Source organism: Microtus pennsylvanicus, chromosome 2 (genome assembly GCF_037038515.1).
Source record: "Microtus pennsylvanicus isolate mMicPen1 chromosome 2, mMicPen1.hap1, whole genome shotgun sequence".
In the NCBI taxonomy this organism is placed as follows: domain Eukaryota; kingdom Metazoa; phylum Chordata; class Mammalia; order Rodentia; family Cricetidae; genus Microtus; species Microtus pennsylvanicus.
In genome coordinates, this window is record NC_134580.1 from 99,057,678 (window position 1) to 99,084,983 (window position 27,306).

The 27,306-nt window shown below is 40.3% G+C and overlaps 1 protein-coding gene and 1 non-coding gene across 2 annotated transcripts in view; one reads left to right on the forward strand and one right to left on the reverse strand.

The window, feature by feature from the left end:
* Ttbk2 (tau tubulin kinase 2) overlaps window positions 1-27,306 on the reverse strand; it is a 131,379-nt gene that overhangs the window by 23,938 nt on the left and 80,135 nt on the right. Inside the window, exons 6-11 of the mRNA XM_075961899.1 lie at window positions 26,280-26,384; window positions 23,596-23,661; window positions 21,049-21,141; window positions 19,712-19,837; window positions 5,440-5,597; window positions 2,125-2,341 (exon numbers count right to left, since the gene is read on the reverse strand). Coding sequence (XP_075818014.1) covers window positions 2,125-2,341; window positions 5,440-5,597; window positions 19,712-19,837; window positions 21,049-21,141; window positions 23,596-23,661; window positions 26,280-26,384 — 765 coding nt within the window. The remainder of the gene's footprint in view (window positions 1-2,124; window positions 2,342-5,439; window positions 5,598-19,711; window positions 19,838-21,048; window positions 21,142-23,595; window positions 23,662-26,279; window positions 26,385-27,306) is intronic.
* LOC142845255 (U6 spliceosomal RNA) lies at window positions 19,038-19,142 on the forward strand. Its single transcript, XR_012909826.1, has one exon. It is a non-coding gene; the product is annotated as a U6 spliceosomal RNA (small nuclear RNA).

Consider the following 27,306-nt stretch of genomic DNA (forward strand, 5'->3'; position numbering starts at 1 on the left):
TACAGAGAAACCCTGTCTCGAAGAAAAAAGAAAAAGTATTTTTGGAGCTGGGGTGTGATAATGCATGCCTTTAATCCCAGAACTCAGAAGGCAGAAACAGGTGGATCTCTGTGAGTATAGCCTGGCCTATAGAGTGAGTTCAACGATACGTTCCAAAGTTAGACAGAGAAACCCTGTCATGAAAAAAAAGTATTTTCGGTACAAGAATAGTCTAAAACTGCTAAAGACCTTCACTTCTTACATTATATCTATCTAGATGCTTACAGAACCCTATTCTACTATACTAAAACTAAATCCTGGAAAGGATGTTGTCTTGGAGAAGAGTTAGGAGAGACTACTAAAATTCTTATACACCTTTCTCATTCCCTCTCTTAAAAGCAAATAGACAACAAAACCAATACCTGGGGCTAGAACAAGAAGCTGCCAGGGCAGAGTGGAAGGCCAGGCATGGAGTAAATAACACAAAGGGCTGAGTTACTACAGACTACATAGAGTCTGTCTCCAACCAACCAATCAACCAACGCCAACAATCCAGATCTCTCAGGCTGGAGAGATGGTTCAGCGGTTACTAGCACTTGCTGCTCATGCAGGGACTTGGGTTCACTTCCCAGCACCCACATGGTGGCTCACATCTTCTCTTAACTCCAGTTCCAGGGGCTATGACACCCTCTTCTGACCTCTGTGGGCACTAGACACACAGATATTCATTTAGGCAAAATATCTACATGCATAAAATAAAAATTGAAGAAGAAAAAATAAAAACCAAATCAAAATTCAGTCTTCTGATGCCATAAGGACCACCACAGTTGACATTACAAAAATCAGATTCCTAGGACCTGAGGTGTAGTCCACAGTAGTGTACTCAGCGTGACTGAGCTGAGTTTGCAGCAGCACACCTAACACTGACCCAGCCTTTTACTGTGAGTGGAGACAGTGCTAGTCCATAGCCGGACCACATTTCTGTATTAATGCTTTTACAGATGACTGAAAGCATATGCCTTATAGGCTACAATCTCAACTTCTATATTATCATACTCCAGTTCATATACTTAACTCCTAATTCCAAACAATGGTCTAAGAGATGGACTATGTGGGACGGGATGTGCTCATGGAGGCAGAGTGCTCACAAAATTGATAGAGGGCCCTAGAGTGACCCCAAAATCTGCCTTGATCTTGGACTTTCCAGAACCCAGAATTACACAAATACAGTTCTGTTGTTTACAAGGGACCTATTTTATGAAATTTTTATTATAGAAGCTCAAACATACTAAGCATATATTCTTAAAGATCTTTTCTTTTTTCAAAAAGATAACATTTCATTTTTTAAAAAAGATTACTTTTATTTCAAATTGCATGCACATGTGTATGTGTGAGGTGTGTGTATTGGTATATGCACAATGAATGTAGATGCCCTTAGAGTCCAAAGGCATCAGATCTCCTGCAGTCAACAGACACGGATGTTACAAACTGAACTCAAGTCCTTTTCAACAGCAGTATATGCTCTTAACTGCTAAGGCACCCACCCAGCCTTTCCTTAAGATGATCTTTTGGTTAGCATATAAAGAACTCAGTTTGTGATATTCTCATACATATATATCATTATGATTTGTTCTCATTTTAAACCACCATGTCACCCTACCCTCTTACATTGCTAAAGTCATATAACTTAATAAAGGTGTAGAGATAGGACAGATTCCTCAGAATAGTGAAGGGACTCTAGCCAGCTCCATCCAGCATGGCAAAGATGGCTCTGGCAGGCCTTGCTCTTCTTCCCATTTCCTTGCTGACTATCAGAGTCCAGCTATCAAAGTACTGAAGTCCAGCAATCAAAATCCGCTTTTTAGCTACCCTAATTAACATGTATAATCATTACATATGTATGTATATATCTTACTAAGTACATAAACCAACCCGCTCAGTTCATATGATGTTACCTGTTTGAGAGCCTGGTATTGGATAACTAGTCTGGGGGCTCTTTCCTGGTGCAGATAGGGAATGTTGAGATGGAGATGACCAAGGTTTGATCACACGTACACGCACATGTACACACACACTCTAAACTCTGTAGCAATAAGAAAAGTAAGTACATAGAAAGATATCACTTCCTATGCAAGAAATACACACCTTACAAATTCCAAGCTTTATCTTGTTCTTGTTGATATCCATCTCTTCCCAGACGTCCCTTTCCTGAGGGCGAGTGTGCCCCAGAGACCCAGGCAGTTTATCTGGGGACCCAGCAGCAGGGACACCGTTCTCCCCATCACTAAGCTGTTCATCTGGAAACACCTCATCTGTATTTTCTCGGAGCAAGTCTCCGGGGATGGGGGTGGCATTTGCAATTCTGAAATGTGAGGGTGGAAAACAGAAAACTTTAAAAGACCAGAATAAAAGTTAATATCAGACAGACTACTCTTGATTTTGTCTCTGGATTTAAGTTTATACACAATTAAGAGGTAAACAAAAGCTAAAACTTTTTTGTTGTTGTTTTGAGACAGGGTTTCTCTGTAGCTTTGGAGTCTGTCCTGGAACTCACTCTGTAGACAAGGTTGGCCTCGAACTCAGAGTGATCCTCCTGCCTCTGCCTCCCAAGTGCTGAGATTAAAGGCGTGTGCCCCCCCACCTGACAATCACTTTGAAAGTCAGAAACATCTGTTCTACTTTCTACGAAGCCTTCATCAATAAAATAAAACTATCTATTCTTTAACACTTTTGTAAATAATAAAAACAATTATACATAGTGAAGTACAAAGGGATAAGAGGAATAGGGTTAGATTATTTTTTAGTATGAACTGTACACTACCGTTTCCTTAACTTTTAATTTTTACTAAAATAAGCCTTTTTTCATTCAATATATTTTGATCATGTTTTTCACTTCCTGGAATTCGTTCTTACCCACCCAATTGTATCTTCTTTCACTCTTTAAAACAAATCAAGAAACAACAAAAAGAAAACCCAAAACCAAACCAAACTAAAAAACCCCACGGAAACAAAAGTCAAAACCAACTGGCAAAGGAGCGGTAAGACTGAAAAAGAAAGAAAAACAAGCTGGGCGATGGTGGCGCACGCCTTTAATCCCAGCACTCGGGAGGAAGAGGCAGGCAGATCTCTGTGAGTTCGAGACCAGCCTGGTCTACAAGAGCTAGTTCCAGGACAGGCTCCAAAGCCACAGAGAAACCCTGTCTCGAAAAACCAAAAAAAAAAAAAAGAAAGAAAGAAAGAAAGAAAAACAAAGTGAGACAAACACTGCACACTGTGTTCCCATCACAAAGCTCACTAATAGATCTACATGAGAAGAATAGAAAACATTTGTAAGTATTTGTCTATACATTTCTTTCTTACTTTTATCCTACACTGGCATTGAAAACGATCTTGACAGGAGTACATCATCAAGCTTGGCTATATAGATTTCTTGTGAATGAATTCCAGGCCCTATTTTACATAGTTGTCATCACTCTAGGTCCATGCTAGGCTTTTAGCTTTTATCCATCACTAACTCAAAAGGCCTCTATGTTGCTGGGTGGTAGTGGAGCACGCCTTTTAATCCCAGCACTTGGGAGGCAGACACAGGGGAATCTCTGTGAATTTGATGCCAGTATGGTTTACAAAGGAGTTCCAGGACAGCCAGAGCTAAACAGTGAAACCCAGTGAAACTCTGTCTCAAAGAACAAATAAATAAATAAAATAAAAATTTTTAAAATGTCATCTGTGCTCCATAAATACTGGTGGTGTTTTTTTTAAATTTATTTTTATTTTCTCTGGATTTAATTTCTTTTCTTTCTTTGTTTCTCTTTTCTTTTCTCTTTTTTGCCTGCATAATATATATCTATGTGAGGGTATCAGATCCCCTGGAACTGAAGTTTCAGACAGTTGTGGGCTGCCATGTGGGTGCTAAGGATTGAATCTGAGTCCTCTGGAACAGCCAGTGCTCTTAACTTCTGAGATATCTCTACAGCCACAATACTAAGGTTTTAAAAAAATATTTCTGATTGAGCACAAAATACAAAGAGATTTCTAACAAGTAACAATATCTAAACATAGGAAAATAAAACCCTTAATGGACTGTGTTGACATACGTCATTACTGTGAGCAGCAAAATACCCTTCCCAGGCATGGTGGCTCATACCTTTAGACCCTGCACTTGGAAGGCAGAGGCAGGTAGAACTCTGGGAGTTCGAGGACAGCCTGGTCTATAGAGCAAGCTCCCGGACAGCCAGACCTACAGAAAGGGACCCTGTCCCGAAAAACAAACAAAAAACTAAAGGTCACACATGTACCCTGGCACTTCATTTCCTTCTGAGACCAACAATGGTTTCCTAAGGGCTTGGTCTGATTCTCTGCCCTTCGCTTCTACCTCTGCCTAAGTTGGTCAATTTTAAGTGATCTCTGTATCAGTCTTGTAGGTAAACAACCTAGAAAATTGATTCCTTCTCCTAAACTCTCCTAAATCAAGAGTTTGACAAAAGGAGAGAAAATTCCTCACCTAAAGAATTATGGCTCAGGGATATGAAGATGAAAGGGGAGGTGGGGATGAGCTCAGTGCCGGCATACACCAAGGCCCTGGGCTCACCCCCAACACCTGTGCAAAGAAAAAGGGAAGGGAAGGATGAAAAGAAAAAGAAAAGAGAGAAAGTAGGGCCTGGAGAGATGGCTCAAAGGTTAAGAGTACTGGCTGATCTTGCTGAAGACCCAGGTTTGGTTCCCAGCACCTGCATGTTGGCTCATATCCATCTGTAACTCCAGTTCCAGGGGAAGAAGGAAGGTAGTGACGAGGGTAAACTGACCAGTCAGTATGAGGTTAGCATTAGCACATGCTGTGTCCAAAAGTAAAAAAAAAAAAAAAGAGCAAGGAGGCAAACACTTAGAATCCCAAGCTTGAAAGGCAAAGGATCCATAAGTTCAAGGTCAGTCTAGGCTACACAGTGAACTCAAAGCCAGAGAGAATATACAGTGAAACCCTGCCTTAAAAAATAAACAACTCAGCAGGTGGTGGTGGTGCATGCTTTTAATCCCAGCACTGCGGAGGCAAAGACAGGTGTTTCTCTGAGGTTGAGGCTAGTGAGTTTCAGGACAGCTAGGGCTACACAGAGAAACCCTGTCTAGAAAATAAATTAATAAAAAAATAATTATGACTCATTCTTTCAGGTTCCCATCCGCATTGTTGAGAAATACCAATAATGCTTCCTCTACTTTGAGAAAACCCACGGTACCTGCAACATCAACAAGTCACATTAGCTTTACGCGCCCATTCAACAGAATGAACCATCAGTATTTTCTAAATTAATAAATTCCAGAAACCTAAATATGAAAAAGATAACTCAAAGAAATGCTCAAGGCTTTCCCACATGTCTGAGCACTTCACAATGTGAGGGGTTCAGTATGGACTAACGGGAACACCTGCATTCAGAAATGGCGCCACGCACTGAACTGTGTAGGACATACCCAATTGCAGCAGGGGTCAAGCGGGTGTGCAACTGAGGGGTGGCAGAGGTGGTGGTGGTAGTTAGGGAGCCATCAGTTCCACTCTTCTCCCAGTCAAAAGGGTCACTCTCAATTACTCCAAAGGTCTTGATGCTATTGTCAAACACGGAAGTAAGAAGCTAAACCACAAAGAAAAAAACTACAGTGAGCCAACAGTAATATACTTAACATTCTTCTATAGCAGAAAGCATACCAGACCCACAAAAAAGATTTATAATTCCTTCAAAATTTATGGTTTAAAGAAGGAAACAAACTGGGACTGTGTGGATGACAATAAGAAATTAATGATCATTAATTAACTAATTTTGATTTTGGTACCAGTATATAGTTGTATGAAACATTTTGTTTATAGAAGACATATAATACAGTCTTTTATTTATAACCTACTCTCAGATAGCCTGGTAAAAGGAAGTATGGAATGTGATTTTATATAGCCATATATATATTTAGGTTAACCACTTATTTGGTTATTTATCTATTTGTAAAAAGGACATTTTTCTTTTAATTTTACTAATATTTATTGAGCTCTACATTTTTCTCTGCTCCCTCCCTGCCTCTCCTTCCCCCTTCAACCCTCCCCCAAGGTCCCCATGCTCCCAATTTACTCAGGAGATCTTGTCTTTTTCTACTTTCCACTTTCCATGAGATGAGATCTATGCAAGTCTCTCTTAGAGTCTGCATTGTTGTCTAAGTTCTCTGGGATTGTGGTTTGTAGGCTGGCTTTCTTTTCTTTATGTTTAAAAACCACCTATGAGTGAGTACATGTGATAATTGTCTTTCTGTGTCTGGGTTACCTCACTCAAAATAATGTTTTCTAGCTCCATCCATTTTCCTGCAAAATTCAAGCTGTAGTTATTTTTTCTGCTGTGTAGTACTCCATAGTGTAAATATACCACATTTTCCTTATCCATTCTTTGGTTGAGGGGCATTTAGGTTGTTTCCAGGTTCTGGCTATGACAAACAAAGCTGCTATGAACATAGTTGAGCATATGTCCTTGTGAAACGATTGAGCATCCTTTGGATAGATACCCAAAAGTGGTATTACTGGGTTTTGAGGAAGGTTGTTTCCTAATTTTCTGAGAAATCGCCACACTGACATCCAAAGGGGTTGTACCAGCTTGCATTCCCACCAGCAATGCAGAAAAGTTCCCTTTCCCCCACATCCTCTCCAGCATAAGTTGTCATCAGTGTTTTTGATCTTGGCTATTCTTACAGGTGTAAGATGGAATCTCAGAGTTTCTTGATTGGCATTTCTCTGATGACTAAGGATGTTGAACATTTCCTTAAGTGTCTTTCAGCCATTTTAGATTCCTCTGTTGAGAGTGTTCTGTTTATGTCTGTTCTCCATTGTTTTTTATTGGATTATGTGATCTTTTGGTGTCCAATTTCTCGAGTTCTTTGTATATTTTGGATATCTGACCTCTGTCTGATGTGGGGTTAGTGAAGATCTTTTCCCATTCTGTAGGCTGTCGTTTTGTCGTGTTGCTTTACAGAAGCTTTTCAGTTTCAGGAGGTCCCATTTATTTATTGTTTCTCTCAGTGTCTATGGTGCTGGGGTTCTATTTAGGAAGTAGTTCCCTGTGCCAATGCGTTCAAGTGTACTTCCCACTTTCTCTTCTGTAAGGTTCAGTGTGGCTGGCTTTATGTTGAGGTCTTTGATCCATATGGACATGAGTTTTGTGCATGGAGATAGATATGGGTCTATTTTCATTCTTCTACATGTTGATATCCAGTTATGCCAGCACCACTTGTTAAGTATGCTTTCTTTTTTCCATTTGATTTTTTTTTTGCTTCTTTATCAAAGATTAGGTGTTTGAAGATGTGTGGATTGATATCTGGGTCTTCTATTCAGTTCCATTGGTCCTCCTGTCTGTTCTTATGCCAATACCAGGCTGTTTTCAGTACTGTAGCTCTGTAGTAGAGTTTGAAGTCAGGGATTGTGATGTCTCCAGAAGTTCTTCTATTGCCCAGGATTGTTGTGGCTATCCTGGGTTTTTTGCTTTTCCAAATGAACTTGAATACCGTTCTTTCGAAGTTTTTGAAGAATTTTGCTGGGATTTTGATGGGCATTGCACTGAATCTGTCTCTGTTACTTCTAAATGTTTACGTATGGTTTTCTTTGTTGTTGTTTTTGACAGGGTTATTTTTTTTTTTTTGGTGGTGGTGGTTTTTTTTTTTTTTTTGAGACAGGATTCTCTGTAGCTTTGGAGACTGGAACTCGCTGTGTAGCTTAGGCTGGCCTCAAAATCAAAGAGATCTACCTGCCTCTGCCTCCCGAGTGTTGGGACTAAAGGCGTATGCCACCACTGTCCGGCCTATTATTATTTTTTTTTTTTGGTTTTTCGAGGCAGGGTTTCTATGTGGTTTTGGAGCCTGTCCTGGAACTAGCTCTTGTAGACCAGGCTGGTCTCGAACTCACAGAGATCCGCCTGCCTCTGCCTCCCAAGTGCTGGGATTAAAGGTATGCGCCAGCACCACTAGGCAATTTCTGAATTCTAATTGAATAAATGCAAACTAGTGGCTCAATAAAGCACTTACCCCCCAGAGAATACAATAGTGACTTGACTGACTCAAAGATCATTCAAAGCAAAAAAAAGTGCCTCACTTCAGTGACACAAAAGTAGGTGAAATATGTAAAGAAATGCACATAATTTTTCCTTCTTTGATATTTGGGGTATTTTGGCTATATGGGAACAAAACCCAAAACTTGTATTGCACTCTGGTGAACAGATCCAGCAGGACAGAGGAAAGAATTAAAATTAAAAGGATACACAGCATCAGCTGTTTTCAAGGTTTTGTTTTTAATTTTTTAAGTTTTTCCTTATTTTAAATTTTATGTGTATTAGAAATTGCCTGAATTTGTGTATGTATACCATGTGTGCCGGTATCCAAGGAGGCCAGAGGAGAGCATAAGATGCCCTGAAACTGGAGTTAGAGATGGATGTACCTCACAAAGGTGCTGGAGCACCTTTGTCCTCACCAGAGGGCACAACATGCAGCTTGGATGTGGCCTTTATCATAGGGCACAGCACTAGCTTGGATGTGGCTCTCTTTTATTAAGTTGGTATTCCACAGCACTAGCCTCTAAGCCAGAGAGCTGGCATCTTAACAACACCAGCAATGTCTGCTTAGAAATGCTCATAGCTGGGCTTGTTGACTGTTAAAGATCCTTCACAGAAGAATATCTAATATAATTCTGGACAATATCCCAGAATTACTGTTATGTTGTTGCAACTCCCACCTAGTTGTTTTTTTAAAAAAATATTTATTTATTTATTATGTATACAATATTCTGTCTGTGTGTATGCCCACAGGCCTCAGACCCCATTACAGATGGTTGTGAGCCACCATGTGGTTGCTGGGAATTGAACTCAGGATGTTTGGAAGAGCAGGCAATGCTCTTAACCTCTGAGCCATCTCTCCAGCCCCCACTCCCAGCTAGCTGTATGCAAATCTGTCCTAGCTGTATGAGGTCTTGAGGGGAAGAGATTGGATATATACACTGAGAAAAACTAGGGACAAGGAGGAGGCATTGTCCATATAGACTGAAGACTTTCTTTCCAGTCTAGCTGCTCTCAGGCCACCCACACTTCTGTGAGTAACTCCTCATTCATGTGCTGTAAGTAAGCCCAACAAAATAAATTTACTGGTCCCTCAGGTTGAACTCTGGTGAAACTGAGTTCTGATTGTCAATAGCATTGCTTAGTCTTTTCCCATGGAGAAAATTCTCAAAACAGGTGGGAAATTTGTTAGTTTTTATGATTCACGGTATAAGAAAGAAAGTCAGTAAATAGCAGAAAATGTTAGAAGAATGAAAAAATGGGGCCAGGTGATGGTGGCGCACACCTTTAAATCTATGCACTCGTGAGGCAGAGGCAGGCAAATCTGTGAGTTTGAGGCCAGTCTGGTCTACAGAATGAGTTCCAGGACAGGCACCAAAGTTACAGAGAAACCCTGTCTTAAAAAACAAACAAACAGGGCTGGAGAGATGGCTCAGAGGTTAAGAGCACTGACTGCTCTTCCAGAGGTCCTGAGTTCAATTCCTAGCAATCACATGGTGGCTCACAACAATCTGTAATGAGATCTGTGCCCTCTTCTGGCCTGAAGGCATACATGCAGGAAGAACACTGTATACATAATTAATAAATAAGTCTTTAAAAAAGGTATATGCTACCACCAGGCAGAGAGCATTTTCTTAATTAGTGATTGATGTGAGACTAAAACAGGATGTGAGACCAAAGCAGGTTAAGGGTTCTGTTCGCGGTTAGGAGTAAATTCCTTTTTGTCCTATGCTAAGTCCTTGTACTTGTAAGTTAAGGTTTGTATTTGTAATTAAGAACACGTTCTGGTCTCGAAAAACTAAAAAAAAAAAAAAAGGAATGCACTCATGCCAGGCAGTAGCAGTGCACGCCTTTACTTCCAACACTTGGAAGGCAGAGGCAGGTGGATCTCTGTGAGTATGAGAGCGGCCCGGTCTACCGAGTGAGTTCTGGGACATACAGGGCTACACAATGAGACCCTGTCTCTCAAAAACAGAACAAAAAGAAAGGACTCACACAGAAGCTCAAGAATAATTCAAGCTTAGAAGAAAACACCAGGGACGGGAGGTGGTAGCACACACCGTTAATCCCAGCTCTCGGGAGGCAGAGGCAGGCAGATCTCTGTGAGTTCGAGGTCAACCTGGTCTACAAGAGCTAGTTCCAGGACAGGCTCCAAAACCCCAGAGAAACCCTGTCTTAGAAGAAGAAGGAGGAGGAAGGAGAAGGAGGAAGGAGGAGGAGGTCGGACACATGCCTGGGAGAGAAGCTTTAGAGGTCGTCAGGAAGCCCAGAGCAACAGGAAAAAGCATAATTAGGCTCTGGACAGTATATGAAAAAAAGACAGAAGAAAAAGAAAAAGCCATGTCTTTAAAAAAAATAAACAAAAAAAAAAGAAAGAAAGGAAACTGGCAGATTTTTAGTCTAGCAGGACTTATGCATGAAGATTAAGATGGAAAGAAAGCAGAAAGGAGAAGGCCCCCGCGGGGTCTTCCCAGCCCAGATGACAGTGTGACTGAGGCTAAATGACTGTCGTGTTTCCCCAACAGTCCCAGACACAAGGTGCAAACCACAAGAGATGCTATTTTGACAACTATATTTCATTAGTGATTTTCTCTTCGACAAAAAATTGTTGCTCAGATAGAAAACTTCAGACCCTGGCTCACTGCTGCACCTACTTACAGCCTAGAGAGACAAGACCACTTTTATTTTAATCAGAAAATTAAGACAATGGCTAGATTTCTTTTCCTTTTCTCTTTCTAGAAGCAGTCTGGAAGGGACTTCACAGTGATTCTAGCCACTCCAACAACTACCAAAATGGCTGAAAGCAGATCCTGGGTGCAATGCTCTACAGACTAGCCTTGGAGTCCCAAGGAAAAACAAGAGACATCAATCAAAAGATCATCTTGTAAGCCCATCAAGAGATTATAATGGACTTTGATTTGGAAGTTCAAAAATATCCTCTGTTCTGGCTTCTTGGTTGCCAAACCACTTCCACACCTCTCCCTCCTGGCCTCAGTCAAGGACTTCCTTCCCCTCACAGGGAACTGTTGTGTGAAGTGGGGACTACCGATGTGCTCTTGGGGTCCTTTAGACAGACCCAGTGGAGGAGTCCCTGACTGATATACCCAAACCCCCACACAGCTGGAAGAAGCCAGATCAGACACTGCTCCAATACTACAGTAGCAGCTAGGATTACTGTGGGGGGGGGGTGAAAATAAGAGATACAATTTTAATGGCAAAAAATTTTAAAAAACTAACCTGGTTTTCTCTTGGATAAAAAGCCAGAAATGTTCCTGCATTTCTTGGCAGTCTCATCTTTGCCAGAGACCAAGGACACAAAAAGGGACTCTGATCTTTGATCTGGTTTCTAAATGATTCTAGGAAAACCTTCTCAGAACAAGAGAATGTTGAAGTAGAAGCTTGTTAAGCAAAAATTTCTGATTAAGAGAATAAAGTCCTAGCCTGCGTGGAACCTAATATTCCATTTGGGCTAGGTCGACTGCCTGGCCAAGGGACTACTCCTAGGAAGGCAGCATCACCTTCAGAAGCGCATAGAGACCATATTCACCAAACACTCTCTTGGTCACTTTAGAGAGTCTTTACAAAGTCAGCATGTGCTGGCTGAGTTTTAAGGGAAAAAATGAAAATTATAATAAAAAGGAGGAATAATAAATTTTTTCCCTCCTATCAAAGGAGGCTAGGCTGCCAAGGACCAATATTCCACAATCTTTCCCCACCCTGTAAAACTTTAAAAGAAATTTAAAATTTTTGTTGTTGTTTTGCTTTTGTTTATTGAGACAGTTTCTCACTGCGCAGTCCTGGATTGCCCAGAACTTGATATGTAGGCAAGGCTGGTTCTCAATCTACAGAGATTCACCTGCCTCTGCTCTCAAGTGTTGGGATTAAAGGAATGAACTAATGCATCATGCTAAGAATTCAAATATTTTAATCTCCCCTACTGGTAAAACTTCTGCTTACCCAAAGACCCTGCTGGGTTCCCATAACATAATGGCCCGTTTCTCCTTTCCTCTATGTCTTATGGGCTGCTTTCCAAATTAGCCAATCAGGAGTAAATGGTGATGCCGAACCTCAACCAATGAAAAATAGTCAACCACCCCCTTACATTAGTTTCGAATTAAAGACAGAGGCTATCTTGCTAGCCTGGTTTGGGTCATGGCATACCCTGTTTGCAAAAAGAAACTATGGGTTACTTCCATTTGGTTCATATATTTCTTTGTTCAACACCAAGAATGTATTTTCCTATCATTACTGTTTTAACTTCTTGCATGAACTGAGAAACATGCCCATGGTTCTCCGGAGCATATCTGGTAAGGTAACAAAACAAAGTACTGCCTTTCAAAGTTGAGCTCAAGCTGGGCACGATGGCACATACCTTCAATACTAGCACTTGGGAGAGGCACAGGCAGAGGCAAGGGAATCTATGTGAGTTTCCAGCCAGCCTGGTTCACAAGAGCTAATGCTAGGACAGGCTCCAAAGCTACACAGAGAAATCCTGTCTTGAAAAAAATATATTACTCCTATAGTAGGAAATGGAAGAGACTGTAGTTAACATCTGGGCTGAGTGATCAATTGAACATGAGCAAGATAAGTAATGTCAGGACACACAGACATTCCAGGGAGGACATCCTGGGGTAATGGCTGGGAGCCCTATCTGACCGCATCGGGAAGACCAATAGAGCCCAATCCTACAAGAACAATGACAAGGAAAGGAGGAAAGAAGGTTAGAAGAGCAGAGACAGAAATGGTGCATTCCTCTCCACTACCCACTAAAGTCAAGGCCATCCCTATCTCTATCCTCCTGGCTACAAAGAAGACTATCCTTCCACTTCACTGGAGTAGAATCTGACCAGTGTGACCAGTGCAGTCCTGGCTAGTAAGCCAAAGTGTTACAGATCATTCTCAGACCTGGACAAACATGCACACCTGTTCTTCCAAACTGCAAAAAGCCTGTGTGCACAAGAAACCATTTGAGAGTTGCCTAGCAAAGCCACAACAAACAGACTAGTGTGTTACACAATCAAGAAATCTACATGGTGTTTAGACAACCCATTTTCCCACTTTCTTTCCAAGGCACTGCCTCAATAACTTCCCAACTCAACTTTAAGTCTCCTTTGCTTCCAGAATGCATGCAGCTAAAAAAATCTATTCTCTTAAAACACAAACAGGGAGCTGGTAAAATGACACTTGCTGCCAAACCCAACAAGACTCCACATGGTGAAAGGGCTGATCCCATCTTCCTTTGATCTACACAGCACCCTGGTATGTGCACCTCCTTACATACAAATCTGTAAATGTAAATTACAAAATAAACACAAATAGGCTCTGATGCAGGATACTTGTTCACACTGCATGAAGATGTATCTATGTTTTGTCTCATCTGCCTAGGGCACCTGACTGATTTAATAAAGAGCTGAGTGGCCTATAGCTAGGCAGGACTTCGATTCTCAGGGTTAGAATCTGGCACAGCAGGAGATGCCAGCTAGACAAGGAGAGAGTTGGACTTACAGAAGAGGTAAAGAACGTGGCAGAACGTAGGTTAATAGAAACAGGTTAATTTAAGTTACAAGAACTAGTTGGAAACACACCTAAGATAAGGCCAAACTTTAATAATTAATAAGTCTCCATATCATTATTTGGGGGCTGGCGGTACAAAGAAGTCCTACTACAAGAATACCATATCCGGGTGTTTTTTTTTTTGGTTTGTTTTTGTTGTTGTTTTGTTTGTTTTCAAGGCTTCCTGTTCACTTAGAATAAAATTCAAACCTCTTAAAAAGACTTACAAAGCACTGCAGTATCTAGTCTCCTGTTCTTCAACCTCATCTCAAACTGTTTACTCCTTTTGTGATATGAAGCTCCCTTGTTTTATTTCAATTTCTTTCTTACCTCAGGATGTAGACATAAGCTCTTGCATCTGCTTATAACATTCTTTCTCTTAATTTTCTTCTTCATATGGCCAACATAGTTCAACATTTGGAGGCTTAGCTTGAATTGAGGAGGGGGTAGTTGCCCTAAAACACCTATATTATTCTTGTTATTCTCTAAACATTGCTTGAGTCAAATAGCCCTGCAATACCTTCTATACCTCAATTCGCATGTCATCAGGAAGTGGATTTAGAGAAGTAGCAGAGTGCTTACTTAGGAAAAACAAAGCTCTGTTTTGGCCCCAGAATCAGGAAGGATTAAAAAAAAAAACACACACACACAACAGAAAAAGAAAAGGAAAAACCACCACCACCACCAAAACCAACCAAATCACATGGAATAGGTGTTGTCAGAGGTAAGGCTACAATATTTTAGTATGCCCTCTATTTAAATAGTTCTATTTTGTAGGTAGGGTAGTGTACTCCTGTATCCCCAGAATTTGAGAAAAAAGGACAGGCAGAACTCTGTGAGGTCACCCTGGTCTACATAGTGAGACCCTGTCGCAAAAAGTAAAGCAAAATAAAACCAATGACGTTTATCCATTTATTTATGTAGGGGTACCTCTTAGATTTTTTCCTTGTATTTCCTAGTTCAAAGAATAATAGCAATAAACCCAACATAAGACACAATTCACTCAACATCTATTGAAAATGTGTGTGCTAGTATCAGATTTAAAGAGAAAATGTATGCTTGCACATCTATACAACATTCCACCCAAACAGAAAAGAATGTACCTTCTTCTCTGCAGCTCATGGAACTGTCTCAAAAATTGATCACATAATTGGTAACAAAGCAAACATCCATAGATACAAAGAAACTGTAGTAACCACCTGTGTACTATCAGATCACCATGGAAGAAAGTTAGAATTCAACAACAATTTCTACCCCCAGAAAGCCTACAAACTCATGGAAACTGAACAGTCAACTACTGAACTACCCCTGGGTCAAGGAAGAAATAAAGAAAGAAATTAAAGTTTTCCTTGAATTCAATAAAAATAAAGACACAACATACTCAAACCTATGGGACACGCTGAAAGCAGTGCTAAGAGGAAAGTTCATAGCACTAAGTGCTCACATTAAAAAAAAGGGTGGAGGGGAAGAAAACTCACATTAGAGACTTGACAGCACAGCTGAAAGCTCTAGAAAAACAAAAAAAGCAGACGCGCCCAGGAGGAGTAGAGGACTGGAAATAATCAAACTGAGGGCGGAAATCAACAAAAAAGAAACACAGAAAACAATCCAAAGAATCAATGAAACAAAAAGCTGGTTCTTGGAGAAAATCAACAAGATTGATAAACCCCTATCCAAATTAATCAAACGGCAGAGAGAGAACACGCAAATTAATAAGATCAGAAATGAAAAGGGAACATAACCACAGACACAGAGGAAATTCAGAGAATCATTAGATCTTACTACAAAAGCCTGTATGCCACAAAATTGGAAAATATAAAAGAAATGGACATTTTTTTAGATAAGTACCATATACCAAAATTAAATCAAGACCAAGTGAACAATTTAAATAGACCTGTAAGTAGCGAAGAATTAGAAGCTGTCATTAAAAACCACCCTACCAAAAAAAGCCCAGGATCAGATGGTTTTAATGCAGAATTCTACCAGAACTTCCAAGAAGACCTAATACCTATATTCCTTAATGTATTTCACAAAATAGAAACAGAAGAATCATTGCCAAACTCGTTTTATGAAGCTACAGTTACCCTGATACCAAAACCACATAAAGACTCAATGAAGAAAAAGAATAACAGGCCAATCTCACTCATGAACATTGAAGCAAAAATTCTCAATAAAATACTGGCAAACCGAATCCAAGAACACATCAAAAAAATTATACATTATGATCAAGTAGGCTTCATCCCAGAGATGCAGGGCTGGTTCAACATACGAAAATCTATCAATGTAATCCACCATATAAATAAACTGAAAGAAAAAAACCATATGATCATTTCATTAGATGCTGAAAAAGCATTTGACAAAATTCAACACCCCTTTATGATAAAAGTCTTGGAGAGATTAGGGATACAAGGTTCTTACCTAAATATAATAAAAGCTATATACAGCAAGCCGACAGCTAACATCAAATTAAATGGAGAGAAACTCAAAGCCATTCCACTAAAATCAGGAACAAGACAAGGCTGTCCACTCTCTCTATACCTCTTCAATATAGTGCTTGAAGTTCTAGCAATAGCAATAAGACAACATAAGGAGATCAAGGGGATTCAAATTGGAAAGAAAGAAGTCAAACTTTCGTTATTTGCAAATGATATGATAGAGTACATAAGTGACCCCAAAAACTCTACCAAAGAACTCCTACAACTGATAAACACCTTTAGTAATGTGGCAGAATACAAGATCAATTCCAAAAAATCAATTGCCCTCCTACACACAAAGGATAAAGAAGCAGAGAGGAAAATCAGAGAAGCATCACCTTTCACAATAGCAACAAATAGCATAAAATATCTTGGGGTAACTCTAACCAAGGAAGTGAAAGACCTATTTGACAAGAGCTTTAAGTCTTTGAAGAAAGAAATTGAAGAGGATACCAGAAAATGGAAGGATCTCCCATGCTCTTGGATTGGGAGGATTAACATAGTAAAAATGGCAATTCTACCAAAAGCAATCTATAGATTCAATGCAATCCCCATCAAAATCCCAACAAAATTCTTCACAGACCTTGAGAGAACAATATTCAACTTTATATGGAAAAACAAAAAATCCAGGATAGCTAAAACAATCCTATACAATAAAAGTACTTCCGGAGGCATTACCATCCCTGACTTCAAATTCTATTACAGAGCTACAGTAATGAAAACAGCTTGGTATTGGCATAAAAACAGAGATGTTGACCAATGGAATTGAATCGAAAACCCGGATATTAACCCACAAACCTATGAACACCTGATTTTCGATAAAGGAGCTAAAATTATACAATGGAAGAAAGAAAGCATCTTTAACAAATGGTGCTGGCATAACTGGATATCAACCTGTAGAAGAATGAAAATAGATCCATACCTATCACCATGCACAAAACTCAAGTCCAAATGGATTAAAGACCTCAATATAAATCTGACCACACTGAACCTGATAGAAGAGAAAGTGGGAAGTAGTCTGCAACACATGGGCACAGGAGACCACTTCCTAAGTATAACCCCAGCAGCACAGACATTAAGGGCAACATTGAATAAATGGGACCTCCTGAAACTGAGAAGCTTCTGTAATGCAAAGGACACTGTCACTAAGACAAAAAGGCAACCTACTGAATGGGAGAAGATCTTTACCAACCCCGCATCAGACAAAGGTCTGATCTCCAAAATATATAAAGAACTCAAGAAACTAGACATTAAAACTCTAATTAACCCAATTAAAATTGGGGTACTGAATTGAACAGAGAATTCTCAACAGAAGAAGTTCAAATGGCCAAAAGACACTTAAGGTCATGTTCAACTTCCTTAGCAATCAGGGAAATGCAAATCAAAACAACTTTGAGATACCATCTTACACCTGTCAGAATGGCTAAAATCAAAAACATCAATGATAGCCTTTGCTGGAGAGGTTGTGGAGTAAGAGGAACACTCATCCATTGTTGGTGGGAATGCAAACTTGTGCAACCACTTTGGAAATCAGTGTGACGGTTTCTCAGGAAACCAGGAGTCAACCTACCTCAGGATCCAGCAATTCCACTCTTGGGAATATACCCAAGAGAAGCCCAATCATACTACAAAAGCATTTGTTCAACTATGTTCATAGCAGCACTATTTTGTAATAGCCAGAACCTGGAAACAACCTAGGTGCCCCTCAGTAGAAGAATGAATGAAGAAGGTGAGGCACATATACACTTTAGAGTTCTTCTCAGCGGTAAAAAACAATGACATCTTGAATTTTGCATGCAAATGGATGGAAATAGAAAACACTTTACTGAGTGAGATAACCCAGACCCAAAAAGAGGAATATGGTATGTACTCACTTATAAGTGGATTCTAGCCATAAACAAAGGACATTGAGCCTATAGTTTGTGATCCTACAGAAGCTAAATAAGAAGGTGAACCCAAAGACAGACATATAGTTATCCTCCTGGCTATTGTAAGTAGACAAGATCGCTGGGCAAAAGTTGGGAGCAGCCGGGCTGTGGTGGCGCACGCCTTTAATCCCAGCACTTGGGAGGCAGAGGCAGGCGGATCTCTGTGAGTTCGAGACCAGCCTGGTCTACAAGAGCTAGTTCCAGGACAGGCTCCAAAACCACAGAGAAACCCTGTCTCGAAAAACCAAAAAAAAAAAAAAAAAAAAAGTTGGGAGCAGGGGGTGAGGGTGGGTTGGGGGGAAGGGGAGATGGGGAGAGAGAAGGGAGAAGGGGAGGACTGGGGAGAGTTTGGGGGAATGGGATAATTGAGATGGAGGAAGGGTGTCTTAACTAAGGGAGCCATTTTAGGGTTGGCTAGAGTCTTGGCTCTAGAGGGGTACCCATGTGTCCAAGGGGATTTCCCCAACTAGGTCCGTGGGCAGCAGATGAGAGGGTGCCTGAACTGGCCTTTTCCCATAGACACACTGATGATTATCTTGCATATCACGATAGAACCTTCATCTGGCGAGGGATGGAGATAGAGACAGAGACCCACATTGGAGGACTGGACTGAGCTCCCAAAGCCCAGACAAAGAGCAGAAGGAGGGAGAACATGAGCAAGGAAGTCAGGACCGCGAGGGGTGCGTCCACCCATGGAGACAGTGGGACTGATCTAATGGGAGCTCACCAAGGCCAGCTGAACTGGGTCTGAACGAGCATGGGATCAAACCAGACTCTCTGAATGTGGCTGACAATGAGGGCGGACTGAGAAGCCAATGATAATGACACTGGATTTTGATTCCACTGCATGTACTGGCTTTTTGGGAGCCTAGTCTGTTTGGATGCTCACCTTCCTAGGATGGAGGGGGGGGCTTGGACTTCCCACAAGGCAGGGCACCCTAACTTCTCTTAGGACTGGAGAGCGAGGGGGAGGTGGAGTGGGGGGAGTGGGAGGGAAATGGGAGGATGGGAGGAGGTGAAAATTTTAAATAAAAAAAAAATGTGTGCTTGCTTTGGTAACACATGTACTAAAATTGGAACAAAACAGAAGATTAGCATGGTCCCTGCACAAATATGACATGCAAATTCGTAAAGAGTTCCATATTTAAAAAAAAAAGACTTAGAAGAAATTTATCCAAGGAGATGGGTCAGTGGTTAGAGGGCTTGCCATACAGGTGTGAGGACTAGGGAACTCAGATCCCACATGCAAATGGCCCTTCAGTGATTCCAGTGCTAGGGGGTGGGACAAACTGGCTTACTAAACTAGCTTTATCAGTTAGTTCAACTAAGGACCCCTGCCTCAAACAATATGGTAAAAAGCAACCATTTACACCTGTATGAGAGATAGAAAATCTAGTTTTTCTACGGTTTAAAAACTAATAGGTGGTGGTGCACGCTTTTAATCCCAGCACTCAAGGGAGGTGGATCTCTGAGTTCTAGATCAGCCTGGTCTACAGAGTGAGTGCTAGGACAGCCAGGGCTGTTAGAGAAACCCTGTCTTGAAAAAACAAACACAAACAAATAAAACTAATAGGAATATAGACCTGGAACTAGCTCTTGTAGACCAGGCTGGCCTTGAACTCACAGAGATAATTCTGACATTCTTAAATCTATAAAAGTAAATGTAAAGCCTAAAAGAAAGGAAAATCAACATACAAGAACTCACAAAGATGGTTACCTGGTAGTCCGGTTTTGTAAAATAATCCAAAGAGGAAATATGATCAAGAAAGGTGCTGAATTCGGGAGGGAGGTGCTTCAGCATGAGCCGATGGTCATACCTCTCCTTAATGGAACCTACTTGCTCCTGGAAGAGAAAGAGAACAGGAACCAAAGTCAACATCTCCTGAAAGCTATGACTACAAGCACACAGCCAGCAATCTCAAGAGAATGTACCAGCCTGTGGAATGAAAGTGGTTTAAAGTACAAACAAGAATAAGTGCTCTTTAATGTTTACACACAGTGCTTTCGAGTGGGAAGGGAAGACTGTATAATGCAGAGCAGACAGTGATGTGGAATCTGTACCAGGGAACTAAGTTCCTTTAATGGGTTACTTTCCTTTACCAGCATAGCATTTATTTTCCAAACAAAATAATCTGATACTTGAAAACTAAAAGGTAAACTTCACATCAGAGAAATGTTGTTCTTATAAAATGTATCTATTCTCAGCAGACCCAGAAAAAAATAATAATATTAATTATCTAATAACAGCCCACAGAGAGGAAAAGACATATTGTGATGCAGTAAAACTGCTTATAGATTTTAAGTTTCATATACAAGTGAAACTTGTGCTCTTAGTGCTCTTAACCTCTGAGCCACCTCTCCTGCCCGTGAATTTTCTTCTTTAAAAATTTGAAATAGAGGGCTGGAGAGATGGCTTAGAGGTTAAGAACACTGACTGCTCTTCCAGAGGTCCTGAGTTCAATTCCCAGCATCCACATGGTGGCTCACAGCCATCTATAATGAGATCTGGTGCCCTCTTCTGGCCTGCAAGCATACATGGATGGACTGTTGTATACATAATAAATAAATCTAAAAAAAAAAATCTGAAATAGAGTTTACAACTAAACTGATACTCAAATGCAAAAATTATACACTCATGAGAGGGATTATGGATTTTTTTCGTTTTGTTTTTTTTCCACTATTGTTTGTAGTGCTAGGAATTGAGTCCAGGGACTGACAAATGCTCGGGATGCACTGTGCCACTGAATGATGTGCACACCTATTCCACATGATAACTCAGCACACAGAGATCTTATACTAAGTATATTTTCAACAAAAATGATTACTGAGAATTTTTATTTTGTTTTGTTGTTTTTCAAGACTGAGTTTCTTTGTGTAGTCCTGACTGTCCTGGACTGAACTCACTCTGTAGACCAGGCTGGCCTAAAACTCAGAGAGATCCACCTGCTTCTGCCTCCCAAGTGCTGGGATTAAAGTGTGTGTCACCACCGCCCAGCTTGAAGAGAAATTTTTATTCTTTTCCCAACCAAAACAAACATTACAATTCCAGATTACCTTGTCCTTTATTTTTCTCCAAGGCAGCTGGCCAACCACAAACTCTACCAACATGTAGAATAGAGACCAAAGGTCGTCATGTCTTCCCATTTCCTTGAGAAATAAGAAAATTCGGTCATGTGACATTACCAATTCTTCTGAGAGCATTCATTACATTGTTTAAAGTCCGCCCATTAATTTCCCATCATCTGATAAACATCTACATATCAAGTTACTTATCAATCCATACAAAGAATATATACACTAAGAAATATTTTGATATAAATAATACACTATTTGGAGATGTAGTTCAACAGTAGAGTAATTCACTGCACATGTGAAAGACCCTGGGTTATGGGCTGGAGCGATGGCTTAGCAGTTAAGAGCACTGGTCCTGAGTTCAATTCCCAGCAACCACATAGATGGCTCACAACCATCTGTAATGAGGTCTGGTGCCCTCTTCTGACCTGCAGGCAGAACACTGTATACATAATAAATAAGTGTTTTTCTTTTTCTTTTTTGAGACTGGGTTTCTCTGTGTAGCTTTGGAACTTGTCCTGGCACTCACTCTGTAGACCAGGTTGGCTTTGAACACAGAGATCCGCCTGCCACTGCCTCCCAAGTGCTGGGATTAAAGGCGCTTGCCATCAATGCCTGGCTAAATAAATAAATCTTAAAAAAAAATGACCCTGAGTTATATTCTTAACACCACAAAAAACATCCAACACCAAAAAGCAGAAACAGCACAGGGCTGAGGATACAGCTCAGTTGGCAGAGTAATTGCCTAGCATGCACATGACCCTGGGTCTGATACCCAGTACCACGTAACACTGGGTGCGGCAGTGCACGCCTGTAATCCCAGGACTCGGGAGGGAGAAACTGAGGGACCAGAAGTCAAGGCCATCCTTGCTACTTAGTGAGGGTGAAGCCAGCCTGGGACATAAGAAATCCTATCTAAAAATGAACCAATAAATAAAATAAGCCTCTAAAATCCACAAATGTTGAAAATACAACTAACAATTTACTAACTAATAAAGGCTTTAAGAAGTAAGAGATAGCCAGGCGTGGTGGCGCATGCCTGTAATCCCAGCAGTCGGGAGGCAGAGGCAGGCGGATCTCTGTGAGTTCGAGACCAGCCTGGTCTACAAGAGCTAGATCTAGGACAGGCTCCAAAACCACAGAGAAACCCTGTCTCGACAAAACAAAACAAAACAAAAAAAGAAGTAAGGATAATTAATAAGATTGTAGCTTAATGGTAGTCTGCTTAACTACTAGGGGAAAAAAACCCTAGATTTTATTGCCAGCACTGAAAAAAAAATTTTCATACATATACATACACACTCTGTTTTTTGTTATTTGTTGGTTTTTATATAGGATATCTCTGTGTTACAGCCATGATTATCCTGAAACTCATTCTGGAGGCAGAGAGGCAGGTCAATCTCTGTGAGTTCGAGGCCAGCCTGGTCTATAGAGAGAGTTCCAGGTCAGGCTCCAAAGCAACACAGAGAAACCCTGTCTCAAAAAATAAATAAATCAAAATAGGAAAACAAAAAGTAATTAATTCTAAAAGTATTTTTTTCTTTTAGTTAGAAACAAGAAAATTGCCAGGGTGGTGGTGGTGCATGCCTTTAAACCCAGCACTCATGAGGCAGAGGCAGGTGGATCTCTGTGAAGTCGAGGGTAGCCTGCTCTACAAGAGCTAGTTCCAGGACAGGTTCCAAAGCTACAGAAAAACTCTGTCTCGAAAAACCAAACCAATCAATCAATCAATCAATCAATCAATCAATCAATCAAGAAAATTGCTGTTTTAGCTTACGCTATTTATTGCTTTTGTTGCAATGTAGGGTTTTAATCAGGTCTTCCCACGCTAGTCAAGAGCTTTACCACTGAGCTACATCTCCATGCTCCTTGTTACAAAAACAAACAGCTTGATGTATAGAAGTTATTACATATTATAAAAAGTCTCTATATTTTGTCAGATATTGTTTTTTCATTTGTTTGGCGTGTCTATGTGTGTGTACATGTTTGTGTCCTCATTTGCTATGGTAAACGTGTAGAGAACAGAAGACAACTTGCCAGAGTTAGTTCTCTTCTTCCACTATGTGGGTTCCAAGGACACTTAGATTGTCAGGCTAGCTGGTTAAGTACCTTTACCTGCTGAGCCATTATGCTGGACCCAACCCACAAATAATTTCTTAGAAAAGAATCCAGATATTTTATTTCTTCAAACATCTATATTTAATTTTCAACACTAATACATGATTAAATAGACGCATTCCCAACAGACATACTTAGCTTTTGCCTTTTCTGATAAATACAACTACATTTTTTTCTGTAGCTGCCCATATCTGTCATCCACTATACATCTTACCATAAATTAGTATCATGAATTCCTTTACCATCATCATTACACAAAACAGTAAATTAAAATGACTATTCAGGTAGCTATAAAAGGGACCCTCAGCTCCTAAGCACTTTTCATATCTCTGAACTAAAATATGAAGATATCAGCCTGATGCAAGCTAGGAACACACAGTTATGACAACCCTGAATCAGACAGATACATACCCTGTTCCGATGAGCATTGATTGATGCATAACGAACTGTCCCTCGGAAGCCTGCTACAGCACGAGGCTACAATAAACCACACAATCGTAAGAAAATAAATAGTAAAAAAACACTACTTATAGTAATTTTTATAAAGAGATTATGGAAAACTAGAGAATGAATATTTCTAAACCACAACTTAACACACTGATGTTTTAATTATCTTGGACTTGTTTTCTTCTATCTGTTATTTCTATGTATTTATTAATTTCTCTCTCTCTCTTCATGTGTGTGTGATGTCAGGGTAGGGGATGATGAACCTGACAATGTGCAAGTGGATGACAGAGGACAAACTTTGGGAATTGATTCTTTTCTTCAACCACATGAGTTCTGAGGACTGAACTCAAGTCATCAAGCTTGGTGACAAGTGCCTTATCTGCTGAGCCATCTCACAGGCTCATCTATGTTTTAAAGTATGATAGCATAATATGGTCATTGGGCTTGGGAGATGTAACTCAGTGGCAGCACAATTGCCTACTACGTATAAGGCTTTGGGTTTGATACCAAGGAACAAACACACACACACACACCCCAAATGTTTTTATGAAATATACACAGCTCTGTAAATTAGAAGAATCAAATGTTTTCACTGACCCAGAATCATGCCAAGTACCAAAGCATCATAGTACATACATTAATGCTTATACTTTGGTTACAAATAAATGTAAGAACACAGAGAACCACTATATCATTTAAGGTGCCAATCTCACCATATTTTGTCTATTTTATTCAAACTTAATTTGAAAGAGGTTAGAACTATACTTACATGCCGGGTGGTGGTGGCGCACACCTTTAATTCCAGCACTCGGGAGGCAGAGGCAAGCGAATCTCTGTGAGTTCGAAGTCAGCCTGGTCTACAAGAGCTAGTTCCAGGACAGCTAGTTCTCCAAAGCTACAGAGAAACCCTGTCTTAAAAAAATATGTATGTATGTATGTACACACACACACACACACTTACATGCATAAACAATTTATGTTAAAATTTAAGTTTTGGATACTTAGTTATTCTAGGTAACAGAGATGAAGCCAAACATGATCATAGCCTCAGACAATAGAACACCACACGCTACTTGGTTTAAAAGACTTTCTATACCTTGCCTTCTCATCGTGAATCTACTATAGCTTCTTCTATCACCTTTTTTTTTTTTATCTAGTTCAAAACCAAGACTGCTCTCTCCTCTTGCCCAGCTTGACTAAAGCGGCTCCATTCCAAACTGCTGAAGTCAAGAACACATGGCTAGCCTCCCCAGCAGGGTCCACCAAGGGCTCTCTTTCTAGAAGGAGCTGACTGGAGCATTCCCACCTCGCCTTAGCAGCCTGCTGATGAAGGAACAGAGATGTACATGGTGCACTGCCTCTGACAGACTTTCTCCTGACATGACTCTAGCCAGACTCCCTGAAGTTTCTTCTAAAGTTGGCCTTGATTAGGGAACATCTTTGTTTGTCTTTGCTAGTCCAGTTTTGACAAAAATCTCTGAGTGTCAAATCCCCTGGAAATGGAGTTACAGACAGTTGTGAGCTGTCATGTGGGTGCTGGGAATTAAACCCAGGACCTTGGAAGAGCATTGGGTGCTCTTAACCACTGAGCCATCTCTCCAACCTCGGCAAAAACCGTAAGAGGTAAGTTTAATAAAAATCTGCTACCATGCCGGGCGGTGGTGGCGCAGGCCTTTAATCCCAGTACTCGGGAGGCAGAGGCAGGCGGATCTCTGTGAGTTCGAGGCCAGCCTGGTCTACAGAGCTAGTTCCAGGACAGGCTCTAAAACTACAGAGAAACCCTGTCTTGAAAAACCAAAAAACAAAACAAAACAAAACCCTCTACTTGGACATTTGATCAAATTCCTTATACCCATATCTCCCTAGCTCACCACTGTGGTGTGCCTTAGCATGACTACCTTCATATACAAATTCACCAGAGAAGAACTTTCTATGTATCACAAAGTTAGAACTCATGTTGAAGGGACTCTAGCCAGTCCAAGCATGGCAAACATAGCTCTGGCAGGCCTTACTTTTCTCCCTCATTCCCTCTGCCTTGCTAGCCCCCAAGGTTGGCCACATCCTCCTCCTAAGGCTGACTACCAAGGTCAAGCTATCAAAGTATTGAAGTTCAGCAATCAAAAACCCCTTTTAGCTACCCTAATTAACATGTCTAATCAAATTAAACACCTCATCCTAACATGGGGTTTCTGCTTGTACTTTTATAAAATACCATGTTCCTATGTGCCACATCTGTCTCCTTTTATCCAGAGGCGGTCGGTCCCTTGTCATCATGCCCATCTGTCCTTTGTGCTCCCCACTCCCTTGTTTCCTTCCCCTTCTCCCTTGCCCTCTATCTCCTGTCTTTGCCTCTAACCACTTGCCCTTTGTCACTCTGTGTTGAGAACTTGGTCTTGGGGTGTCTTGAGCCAATACTAATCCCTTTAACAACCCCTACTGATTATATGTAGCTAACTCTAGACACTAGTTTCTTAATCTTGTCAACTACTGATCTGACTTCAATAAAACAAACATCCATTTTTTAATTCACTGAGCTTCATCCCCCTCCTCCTAACATTAATTCTGATACCTAATTAGCATTTCTTTAAAGCGATAATAGAAATAATAGTTTAATTATCAAGTATTAAACAGTAATGAAAAAAACTTACTGGTCTGACGTCACCACAGGAATTGGTAAATTGTCGGGCCAAGCCAAAATCAAGCATGAAACATTTCCTACATGTACTGGGAAAGCGTCCCATTGCGAAGTTTGACTAGAAAAAAAATAAAGACGGAAAATACATTTTCTTATAATAGTCCCACCTGCATTTTATGCTGCATGAATTCTTCTAGTCTATATAGCACATTGCAGATACAGTACTGTAAGTTTATAGTTTTTACTAAGCACTAATATATAGTATAATTTAGTGGCTGATTCTACCTCTCAAGGGAAAATTAAAGCTTTTCATAGTGGAGTGTTCTTATAAATACTATTAGTGACTTGAGAAAGAGCTGTTAATGTCTCTACCACCAGGAACACTAAGCAAAAATAAATTTAAATGTTTGTACAGTTATATATAATAACAACCAAATTAAATTCAGAACTAGAATTCTTTGAAATTCTAGTTTAAGCTACTGCTTAAATGACAACCCAAGCTCCTAATTGAGGAAAGCTAGGGATGGGGTAAATACATATAACATAAAAGAATTTTTATTACTTCTCAACTTTTTAGTTAAGTATAAGGGCTGGTCATGGTGGCGCACACCTTTAAATCCAGTATGAAAGGCAGAGGCAGGCTGATCTCTGTAAGTTCAAGGTCAGACTGGTCAGCAAGTTCCAAGTTAACACTGTCTTAATAAACAAATAAATAAAAGAATTTCCTATACGTATCATAAAGCTGAATCTCACTAAAATTAAAAATACAATCCAGGAAAAACATTCCAAAACAATCCTAATGAGAAAATGCTTTACATTTTTTCTCTTTAAAAAAGAGAAATCAGTGTAGCCAGATATGATGGCATAGACTTTTAACTCCAGCATTCAGGAAAAAGGGACAAGACAATCAGTTTAAGGCCACCTGAACTACACAGCAAGATCTGTCTTGATATGTGAGACTCTGCCTTAAAACAAAACATAAAAGCCTCAAGCCTAATACTGTGTAATGTGTTGTGTCAAGTGACTTGAAGTTTGGAAAG